The sequence below is a fragment of the Ostrea edulis genome, chromosome 2 (genome assembly GCF_947568905.1).
Source record: "Ostrea edulis chromosome 2, xbOstEdul1.1, whole genome shotgun sequence".
In the NCBI taxonomy this organism is placed as follows: Eukaryota; Metazoa; Mollusca; class Bivalvia; order Ostreida; family Ostreidae; genus Ostrea; species Ostrea edulis.
Window position 1 is genome coordinate 54,178,089 of NC_079165.1, and position 12,500 is coordinate 54,190,588.

At 34.6% G+C, this 12,500-nt stretch overlaps 1 protein-coding gene across 1 annotated transcript in view; it reads right to left on the bottom strand.

Annotated features, from left to right (window-relative positions):
- Positions 1 to 12,500, bottom strand: part of LOC125679308 (exosome complex component RRP43-like) — a 41,969-nt gene that overhangs the window by 13,070 nt on the left and 16,399 nt on the right. The window contains exons 3-4 of the mRNA XM_048918437.2: positions 7,868 to 7,931; positions 5,919 to 5,992 (exon numbers count right to left, since the gene is read on the bottom strand). Of these exons, the coding sequence (XP_048774394.1) occupies positions 5,919 to 5,992; positions 7,868 to 7,931 (138 nt within the window). The remainder of the gene's footprint in view (positions 1 to 5,918; positions 5,993 to 7,867; positions 7,932 to 12,500) is intronic.

The window sequence follows — 12,500 nt, forward strand, 5'->3', positions numbered from 1 at the left end:
AAATATCAACGCTCTAGCACTTACTGTTCAAAAGTTATTAGCAAGGTTAAAGTTTCAGACAGAATTACAGAATGACAGACAGGACAAAAACAATATGCCCCCCAATCTTCGATGTCGAGGGCATAAAAAACCCGACCTTAAATAGTTCAGGCGATATTGCAGAGGTTAGGTTTTCTTAAAAGTAGGTCAAACTCCAAGGTCACGCGGTTTGGTACCAAAAGAAAGGTCTTGTCACAAGAAATGCATACATGAAATATGATAGCCCTAGCATTCCATATTCAAAAGCTATATAGCAAGGTTAAAATTTCAGACAAGCATAACAAACACAATATCAACACCCCCCCCCCCTCCCAAAACTTTAGTCACAAGGGCATTAAAAAAATTGAATCCTTGCAATTTTGGAACAATTGCATTTTGATATGATTTAATGTGGTGCTGCTAATCTTGAAAAGAAATTGCTTTCATTAATATCCTGTATATTCCCATGTAAAATGTTGATATCCTATTGTGGCACAACCCTACCCCCGAAGCCTGTGAATTTGAACTATCTGAAGATGCTTGCATATTCATATGACTAATTATGGCCTTGATGTTCTTGAGAAGAAGATTTTCAAAGATGTGTCCCTATATATTCTCTTGTGTAAAACTTTGATTCACTATTGTGACCCCAGCCTACCCAGGAGGTCATGATTTGAACAAGCTTGAATCTGCACTACCTGGGGATGCTTGCATACAAATATCAGCAATTATGGCCCTATTGTTATTGAGATGAAGATTTTAAAAGATTTTTCCTATAAATTCCCATTTAAAACTTTGATCCCCTATTATGGCCCGACCCTACCTTACCCCTAGAGACCTTTTTTTGAACAAACTTCAATCTGCACTACCTGGGGATGCTTGCATATCATGATGACTAGTTATGGTCCTATTGTTTCTGAGAAGATTTTGAAAGATTTTTCTCTGAACATTTCCATGTAAAACTCTGATTTCCTATTGTTACCCCACAGGCACCCTAACCCGGGGATTATGATTTGAACAAACTTCAATCTGCATCTGCACTACTTGTGTGGATGCTTGCATATTAATATGACCAATCATGACCCTGATGTTTTTGAGAAAAATTTTCTTATATATCTCCAGGTAAAACTTTAATTTCCTATTGTGGCTTCACCCTAGCCCCCATGGGGACCATGATAGGGACAAGCTTGAATCTACACTATGTCAGGAAGCTTCAACTTTTCTGTCCCAGTGATTCTTTAGAAGAAATTCTATATGACCCAACCTTATTTTTGCCTTTTCTTGATTATCTCCCCTTCATTTGAACAAACTTGAATCCCCTTTACCCAAGGATGATTTGTACCATGTTTGATTGAAATTGGTCCAGAGGTTCTGAAGAAGATGAAAATGTGAAAAGTTTATGGACAGACTGACAGACCAGCCCAGATGAGCTAAAGTTTGCTCTGTAAAACATATTGCATATAACACAGGCTATTAATTCTTGGTCAAAGACGAAGTTCATTTTTGCTTGTTTTTAAAGAATAGAAGTACAGGTGACTCTCGATAACTAGAAGTTCAAGGAACCTTCATAAAACTTCGAGAGTTCGAAAAAATGAGGAAATTAAAGGTCTGACCATTTGGTTCAGATTGTACAGTAACCGGAAATGTTTACCAGCAAGATCACTGGATTGTTTTGACATATTTTCCTTCATATTTGTCATGTAGTTAAGGGCGTTTTCTACATTGTCATAGAATTTCTTTTAAAACATGGATGAAAATATAAATATCAGCAACATTTGTCTATTCATTTAAAAAAATCAGTGCTTAGCAGAGTAGCTCAGTCAGTTAGCACGTCATCTGCTGAACTGCAGATCGCGGGTTCGAGTCCTGCAGGGATTTTAAATTTTTTTTCAAATTGCTTTCTACTAAAGCTGCATTTTTTGAATAAATAAAGTAAATTGGAAAGTTTCCATTTCAAAATATTGTTGTACATGTCCTCCACTTTTCATCATTAATTTGATTTCAAAATAAAGAATTTTGCATTAATAAAAAGATTTCAAAGTTTATGTATTCTAAGTCCTATGGTGTATTGAAATGCCTGTCTAAAGAGGTATAGCGCATTTGCTGACGATACGACCGACTCAGAAATCTAAATGGAAAACACCGGTTTCCAATAATAGACTGGCATGTTACATATAAATATAAGGCCAACGTTTTTGATGTTTCGTTAACCAAGATAAATAACTGCCGCAGTTTAGCATTACTGACATTTATATGAGTCGTTCTTTACTTAATAAACTATTTTCCTATTTGGAATGATGAACAGTACAATATTTTCATAGACCTGGGCATTCATATTACACAACAACCCTTTTACATATGGCATTACTTAACTCACTGTTCTGACATGACTGCAGCGCCTTTCATAGATGTCATCAGTTCATTTGCCTTTGGTTGATAATTCGAGTGTTTAGCTTTGCCTAAATATCATATGACAGTTGCTACATGAGTTTTTTAATTTACTTTTTAGAAGTCAAACTGTATAACAGTTCTTTTCCTCCCTTGACCTATTTTTACTTATTACTTGCTGTGCATTTGTGCTCTTTTTCTTGTTATTTGTTTAGTTTTTCGTCAGCCACATTATGGTTTGAAATTCCTGTGCACACAGCAACATGTTAGTGTAAAGAAGCTCTCGGAATAAATTCCCTTTCTTGAAGTCGTAACTTACAAATATTTGAATTAAAACACCCCCTCTCTCAAGAAAACGACCCCCCCCCCCCCTCCCCAAAAATGAAAAGGGAAAAAAATGGATTAATAGATTGGATGGAAAAATATTGGAATTGAACTCGGAATGTATGGTTTAAGTGTAAGATTACCGAGCACCTAAACCACAAGGCCACCCAGGCATGCAAGTTTAAAGGTTTAACGTTTGACAAGCTGCTAAATCTCAAGGTAAATTTTGAGAACGATTATTTCATGTATTATTCATTTTCAACGAGAAGGCCACCTTAAACCAAATTTCCTCAAATGGACTTATATACAATCATAATCAAGTAAAACAATTTCAGTGTTTTATTTCTGGTTTAAGGTTGTCTTTTGCAACAGTTTGCAATTTTTTATGCCCATTACGTTACATCTACTATATACTCTATATAATCACAGTAATGTTTATGCTTATCAAATAGAGAAACTATCAACATATCGATATCTTTATAAAGTAATTTGGGTAAACACAAGTATAAACTGACATTGTATAGCAGAATATTTATAAAAATGATGTTCAAGAAAAAGGTATTTATGTAGGCAAAATTGCATACCAAGTGCGCTATGCCCCTTTACTGAAGATGTGTCAAATAAAAGAAATTTCCTTAAAGCAACTGATTCCAATATATCTACATAATTTATCAAGAGAAAGTCCTATGACTATTCTTAAATATATGTATTATGACTCCATATACTATTCCTATATACAAGGTACCTATTATGGTCCCTTTATCTCATGTACACCTTATATGCAGTGTAATATATCATAATATGATTTTGTCTGGTGCCATATTCATGCATTCAAATCACTGATTGTATGTTGAATATTATTGTTTCTATGATATAATCTACAATATGTGCCTTTGCCAGTAATTGTTATTGTGATTGTGCAAATAAATCATTGTCATTGTATTTATTTGTTCCTTTATCACGGTAAGATAGGTGTAAAAAACTAATTTCCAATAAAGCTTTACTGATGTTAGCTAAACAGAGCACATTTTATGTCGCTTTACACAAAGCAAAAATTCAAACAAATGAGTAAAACAACATTTTAGAGTAACTTTACACAAAGTACAAACTCGAGAAATTTAACAGTCTGTAGATATCTAAATCATTATCTTTAAATTAATGTCTCTGGGTTACTCCCTCTTTGTCAAGTCAAAACAAATTATAGATTGTATTTGTAGTGGGATTCTATACAAAGTCTAATCATCACCATACCCCAGTGTGGGGTGAAAACTGACCAATTAACCAATTATATACTTAAGTGCCTGTCTCCACAAAGAAGCACACATGATGTATCACCTATGTAAACACCTAATTACCAAGACCACACTAGCCTCCAGCATTCAACAAAATCCAGGAGAGGTCCAATCAGAAATAGGTAATGTTGGTATAGGCTACCCATCCTTTCAGGAGATCAAGAGTGAAAAACAATTAAATGTGTTTTACAGGACCCAACTTCACTTCGCGAGATTGAGAACTTCGAGTGATTGAACGTTCGAGAGATCAATAGTAAATTTGCTTTATTATATAGAGAGAAAAATCGAGACTATGATTTCACTTCGAGAAATCGAGAACTTTGAGAGATCAAAGTTCGAGCCATCGAGAGTCACCTGTATGTCAATAGGCCCACCAAGAAAAGCATGAAAATAAGATCACCACAGAAATCAGTGCTTTACAGTAGCATAGAATAATGATATCATGATTAAAAGAAGTTATTTATAAATGTACTTCAAATCTACAGTATTTCTATATAAATCTACCGTATTTCAATATAAATCTACCGTATTTCTATATAAATCTACAGTATTTCTATATAAATCTACAATATTTCTATATAAATCTACAGTATTTCTATATAAATGGATTTAATCCACATCATTTTCCAATCATCCTATACAAACACTAATGTGCAAATTCCAAGGTTCAATACAAACCTGCTGCTTATAGTGCAATTACACAGAAGGAACTGACATACATGTACTATCCTCAGTCAGAAATACAGAGGGAGAAGAGATGTGTTGTGATGGTATACACAGTCAGAAATAATCTACAGAGGGAGAAGAGATGTGTTGTGATGGTATACACAGTCAGAAATAATCTACAGAGGGAGAAGAGATGTGTTGTGATGGTATACACAGTCAGAAATAATCTACAGAGGGAGAAGACATGTGTTGTGATGGTATACACAGTCAGAAATAATCTACAGAGGGAGAAGAGATGTGTTGTGATGGTATACACAGTCAGAAATAATCTACAGAGGGAGAAGACATGTGTTGTGATGGTATACACAGTCAGAAATAATCTACAGAGGGAGAAGAGATGTGTTGTGATGGTATACATAGACAGAAATAATCTACAGAGGGAGAAGAGATGTGTTGTGATGGTATACATAGACAGAAATAATCTACAGAGGGAGAAGAGATGTGTTGTGATGGTATACATAGACAGAAATAATCTACAGAGGGAGAAGAGATGTGTTGTGATGGTATACATAGACAGAAATAATCTACAGAGGGAGAAGAGATGTGTTGTGATGGTATACAGTCAGAAATAATCTACAGAGGGAGAAGAGATGTGTTGTGATGGTATACATAGACAGAAATAATCTACAGAGGGAGAAGAGATGTGTTGTGATGGTATACAGTCAGAAATAATCTACAGAGGGAGAAGAGATGTGTTGTGATGGTATACACAGACAGAAATAATCTACAGAGGGAGAAGAGATGTGTTGTGATGGTATACATAGACAGAAATAATCTACAGAGGGAGAAGAGATGTGTTGTGATGGTATACATAGACAGAAATAATCTACAGAGGGAGAAGAGATGTGTTGTGATGGTATACACAGACAGAAATAATCTACAGAGGGAGAAGAGATGTGTTGTGATGGTATACACAGTCAGAAATAATCTACAGAGGGAGAAGAGATGTGTTGTGATGGTATACACAGACAGAAATAATCTACAGAGGGAGAAGAGATGTGTTGTGATGGTATACATAGACAGAAATAATCTACAGAGGGAGAAGAGATGTGTTGTGATGGTATACATAGACAGAAATAATCTACAGAGGGAGAAGAGATGTGTTGTGATGGTATACACAGACAGAAATAATCTACAGAGGGAGAAGAGATGTGTTGTAATATTACTCACAGCTTTGATTCCACACATTACTGTTGTATTTCCCACTTTGACCAAAGCTGATCCATTTGCAGTTGATAAGCATCCTGAAATTTTTTTAAAAATAAAATTAATTTGCCTGATACTTCAGCTGCAGGTCAAGGGTCTCATTCTCACCTGAGTAATTGCAATTTTATACTGTACTTGATTTTGACACATCTACCTAAACCTTTATGGGAACTTGTTTACATGAATACGCTTGGATTCTACATATTAAATCAGCCAGAGTAACCTTGAAAATCCTTATTTCATAAGGATACTTGCCAGCAAGATTTTTTTCAGAAGATGTTAACTGAATTTTCCTGTATATCTATCAAATTTTGATCCATGGTTCTCAGGAAACGTTTTCTGAATCCCCACCTTATTTTCACTAGTTTGCATCTCAACTGAACTGAAAGATCCATTAACATTATAAATTGGTAATCTGCTGATCAGATCTAGGATAAGCTTCAGTACTAATTTGAAAATGTCAAAAATTGAAATTCCTGCGATCTATAGAGGCTGCCATTATGTGCAACTCTTTTGTATTTAAGACCACAAAAATCAATAATTTTGCCGTCACACCATCTGTACCAGTTTTGATGAGATTCTAAGATCATCCACAGGTGCTTGGGTTCAGGACAAACACACACCCTCCGAATAAGCTACATGAGTTGATTTAATTATTTTTTTCTTGAAAATATTTCTAATGCATGTCAACAACATCTTGCAAAAATACCCTCACTGGCTATTATAACAGAACTTTAATAACCAGTGAGGGTATTTTTTTTTAAAAAGGGCTTATTTTGAATTACATGTGTTTTTGACTTTATGGGTATGCAAAACGTTGTTACATACACTAGAAATATTTTCAACAAAAAAATTAATTAAATCAACTCATGTAGCTTATTCTGAACCCAAGCACCTGTGAGATCATCAAGGATGTATATGTGGTAGATCTTATGAATAAATAGGTTGATGCCTTCCTGGCAACAGTTAATTACACTAATGTGAAGGGGCAATGTGAAAAAAGTTTTTCAAAATTCCTGACTCAACCAAGTCATTTGAAAAGAAAAGACTACGTAAACTGTGGATCCATCATTTGCATAATGACAAGTTGAGGTTTAAGACATTTGTATGAAGAACGTTTACCATCTGCTTTGTCTGCAACTCGACTGAACGTCTTCTTTTCTCAATTTCTTCTTGCGAAAGAACGGGCTCAAATCTATACAACTCCAAACTTAGCTGTTTGTGACTTGTCATGTTTACAGTGCTGCTGATGAAATAAACCGGAATAGACGGTGTGACGTCATAAATTAAATCAATGGCCACTCTCTTAGCGGCGGGTAATTTAAAATACATGATAGATTAATATTGATTTAATTATTAAGCAAGGATTTTTGTTGTTAAAGACTGTCAATTATGATATCAGTAAGTAATACTTTATTCATAAAAGCAACTATGTGGTTAGGGTTGCCTTTCCCTTTAAATTTGTATCTCTTCGACAAACGTATTGTCTTTCTCTTATTTTCAGCCTACCTGTAGATGTCTAGTAAGTTATTGGATTTACCTGGCACTGTCCAATAAGTTGACAATTACTGTCCATTATTTTTAAGAACAGACAGTATCTGTCCATTCTTAAAAATAATGGACAGCAATTGTCAACTTATTGGACACCTACAGGTAACCTTTTCACTATAAGTGGACTTTCTCCTATATAAAAGCCTAAAAAGACAATGGATTGCGTAACAAAAATGTTTGAACAGGTAATATTTACTGTTGCTAGATATTATCACCCTGGAGGATGTGGTTTTTCCTTCTTTAGGAAACATTTTCATTTCAAGGCCAATTAGATTCGAATATTTTATATGAAAGTATTATAAAGAAAAAGATGCTCTTACAGATTCTTAAAAATTTTGGATAATAAATTTTTTATACCATACCAATGTTAATTACAATTGTACGTGTTTCCCCCAGTTCCCTGCCATCGGGTCGAACTTCCTGTTCCTGTTAACATGGTTAAAATGAATGAGCATTTTTTCAAATCTAGATACAATACAATACATATAAAATCTAGATACACATATGGGCTACAATGCTTACCTGATTTACATTCACCAGCTTGTAAAATATTAAGCATGAATTATGTCTCTCTTGTAAGATATAAAAGGTGACTCTAGATAACTCAAAGTTCAAGGGACCTTGATAAAAACTTTGAGAGAACGAGAGTTCAAGGGATCAAAGGTAGAGTCAAATCCAGAAATTAAGGAAGTTAGCTCCTGAGCACAACTGCAAAGGATGCTACAACTAAGCTTTTACTGGTTCAATCAGACAATACTGATCCCATTGGTGCAAACATATTACACATCTATTACTGAACTCTATCAAGTTGAAATTTTTTGTGTCAATTCAAATTTTGAAAGGGTTTGACAGGGAATATATTTTGTGGTGGAAGGATAGATTACATGTAGTTAATCAAAAAGTTCTAAATCTTAGAACTAGTTCAGATGTTGTAATTTATTAATTATGTTGATACATGTATATTTTTTCAAATAGAGCACCAATTCTTTAAAAAGTTTAAATTAATTTACTCAAAATTTGCATAAAAATTCAGTTTTTTCACCAAGAATTTAAATTTTTTTTATCTCCAACCCCCAATTTTTTAAAGTTCTATTTTAAATTTTAAGACGAGACCTTGAAAATTGTGTTAGAAATTGACATTACTCCTAATATGTCCTCTTAAACTGTCAAATTTTATATCATGAAGTTTTTTGTATATCAAGAGCAACAAGAGGCCCATGGGTCACATCACTCACCTGAGTCACCTTCGCTCATATTTAAAGATTTTTCCTATATATTCACATGTAAAACTTTGATCCCTATTGACACCCCAACCTACTACCGGGGGCCATGATTTTTTTCAAAATTGAATCTGGACTATGTCAGGAAGCTTTCATGTGAATGTAAACTTTTCTGGCCCAAAGATTTTTCAGAAGAAGATTTTTAATGATTTTCCCTATATACTTGTATGTAAAAAATTGATCCCCTATTGTCGCCTCATCTTACCCCCAGGGGCCATGATTTTAACAAACTTGAATCTGCATTATGTCAGGAAGCTTTCATGTAAATTTCCACTTTCCTGGCCCAGTAGTTTTTGAGAAGAAGAATTTTAAAGATTTTATCTATTTAAGGAATGACTTTAATTCTGGGGCAAGTTATACGAGTATAACCTGGTTTGGGTCAGTTTACGCTTTATAATCCGAAAAGCGGATTATAAAAAAGCGTAAACTGACCCAAACCAGGTTATACTCGTATAACTTGCCCCAGAATTAAAGTCATTCCTTATAATTTAATGCAAGAGACAAAGATGCTAACCTTTGTTTATCAAACTGTACATACACTCGGAAAAATACAAGTCAACCAAGCCGCGCAATGATTTACTTAGCAACAGCGACACAAAGCATCTAGATCTAGCTGCGAAGCCAAAGGTCGCCATCTTTAATCTTAGTTCTACGGAGCCTAGCCATTTATCAAAATATTGTATCGAAAGTGAAGTTTATCATGATAGAAAATATGTGTAGACTATCCATGTAATGAGTATTTCGCTGCCCTTTAGAGATAGAGATCGACTTTGAAGTCGCTCATCTCCGACAGATTGAGAAAATACGGGAAATTGCATTGTTTAGGCCTACCCAAAATAAATCTTCAAATATCAGAAAATGCAATAATTTACGGCTTTCAACTCTGTGAAAACTTCTACTAAATGAAAACTTACCCTTGTATGCAATGTTATCGCTAATAGTAAATCCGACACAAGAAAATATGTAAGCAAGTAACAAATAGCATCCACATGTCAATGTGTCTGACATCATGTGATAAAATGTGACGTATGAATTTTTGCTTGCTTTGTTGAAAGACGGATCAAGGAATGAAACAACGCACCCCCCTTCTTTTCCCCAGTGAGAAATGTATTTCAAAATGAACAGGGTAATGCTTACTTGGAAAATCATTAATTCGAATATAATATATTTGTTTTAATCTATCAATAGTATTATTCGACCATACATACAGAGAAAGATGTTTAACAAAAGTGATTTGCGTACAAGTAGGCCTAGATGCTAATATTGACAACGAGAAAACAACATGTGTATCAAACCGAAGTATCTTATTGTGCACGTTGACTTTCTATTCCATAGAAGTTTAGAGAGAGAGAAAAAAATAGTTCCGACATCTGGTTGTCAAGGGGGTGTGTCCCCATACCAAACCAGCTGACCAAACCAGGTTATACAAAAATAACCTGTGTTCCTCAATTGGAATTTGACCAATCAGAGACAAGGATACAATAAGAATTAAATTATATATTTGTATGTAAAATTTTGATCCCCCCTTCTGGCCCTGTTACAACACGTTTGGTCGCCTTGGCACACTTGGTCGCCCAACGACTATACGTGCGGCACATTTGGTCGCCGACGACCATTCGTGCCGCACATTTTGTCGCCAGCGACCAAACATGCTGCACGTATCGTCGCCCAGCAACCGAATGTGCCGTGAGGGTGAACACGAATGGTCGTCAATTTTAGGCCATACCCGAGCACGAATGGTCGCTTCCCCGTCCCAAACCCCAACTTTGCTTTTGTTTGTGTGTTCAAGTGTGTGTTTTCAGTCGTGCGTGTCTGTGTGTGTTTGAGTGGCAGTGTGAGTGTGTGCGCGCGTGCATGTGTGTGCATTATGTGTAATAAAGTTTGTTTTGCAATACACACGCACATATGTGCACACATTTGTGACACAAGCCAAGTACGATACAAAGCCAACGAACACAAAACTGAGAGATTTCTGGATGGAATTTGATGTGAATATATTTTGCAAACACAGGGGTCGCAACAGTTTAGCAACACAATACTCTTACATACCATCCTTATGGCACACCGTTTTTACATTTATTCCTTTTCAAAGATATCTCATAAATCTTATAAGACATCTTATAATATATCCTAATATGTTTTTCTGCGTGAGATATATCTAATATAGTATACAATATATCTCATAAACTTCATAAGATGACTTATTAACATTTTTGATTTAAGATATCTCATTAACTCTTATAAGATATTTTATAACTTTTATACATGTAAGGTATCTTCTCAAAGAAATTTTATAATATATCTAATATATTTTATAAGATATCTTGTAGAACATGTAAGATATTTCTTAAACTTTATAAGATATCTCATAAATCAATTTTTACGAGATATCTTATAAACCATATAAAGTATCATATCGTTGTGTAATACTTGCACTTGAGTGACATCTGTGACCTAGATTGTTCTAGAGTTCGGTGTTTGTCACGTAGTAGAAGGATGACAAACTGTATCTTTCAAGAATGGGTTATGTGGGTACTGACTAAATCCCGGTCTCTGTCTTCGGTCTCGGTCCCATGACTAAAACCCGGTCTTCGGTCCCGGTCAGAGATACTTTTATTCGATGAAAACAGAATAAATCAGGATATTTGAGCCCCATTTCTCAATAACTTGGGTATAACATCTCATGCCTGCATTCTGATAGTAAATTGATCATATTATTTTCTTCTTTCGCAAAATAATATATGAAAACTCCGGGACCGGTGGGACCGAGAAATAAAAACAATGCTAAAAGCCGGTCCCGGTCTCGACATTTTCCCTCAATAGCCGCTTTAATCTACCTTTTCATAAAAAGATAAATACATGTAAATTCATTTAAGAAATAAATTTCAGTTTTGAAAATACAAATTGTAATTGTAAATGTAAATTTTGTTTCGCTTATCATCAACATGTTTCAATAATTATAATAAAATTTAAGGACAATATTTTGAAAATACTGTTAGCGCTTCATGAAAAGTATGCCTGCGTGAAGCATTTCATGCCCTCTTGTATTTTTACTAACCATTCAAAACTTATGGCTAAGGTTAAAGATTTTCAAAAGTAGGTCAAATTTGAAAGGCGAAGAATTGCATGTAAAGGGGTATAACATTTGCTTTTCAAAAGCATCATTCTTGTATTCAGAATCTTTCTGGAAAGGGGCGGGGGGAGGGGGTTGTTGACAAGAGTGCACATTAATTTTGTTTCGCTTATCATCAACATGTTTCAATAATTATAATAAAATTTAAGGACAATATTTGTTTTTTGTTTTTTCATTTCACTTATGAACATAATTTTTTAAAGTACTTCATACATCGTACATTCTGGACTCATATTTCGTTGCACGTGCACTCTACTTTGTATTATTCTAATTTTTACATAGAGGCTTTTCTTTCCTGATTAAAACAACTAATATAAGTGACATCATATTTTAACAAATTAATGCGATTCTCACGATACACTTGTAAATGAGAGAGAGAGAGAGAGAGAGAGAGAGAGAGAGAGAGAGAGAGAGAGAAAGAGAGAGAGAGAAAGAGAGCAGTAACCCACTATACATGTACATATACATGTACAGAAACCCGGTTTGGAATACACCAACATTGAATTTGAAAATTTTATCAATCGTGTGGTCAGGTGTTTGGCCTAAATGAACAAAAAAATTAATTTTGTAAAAACTACATCC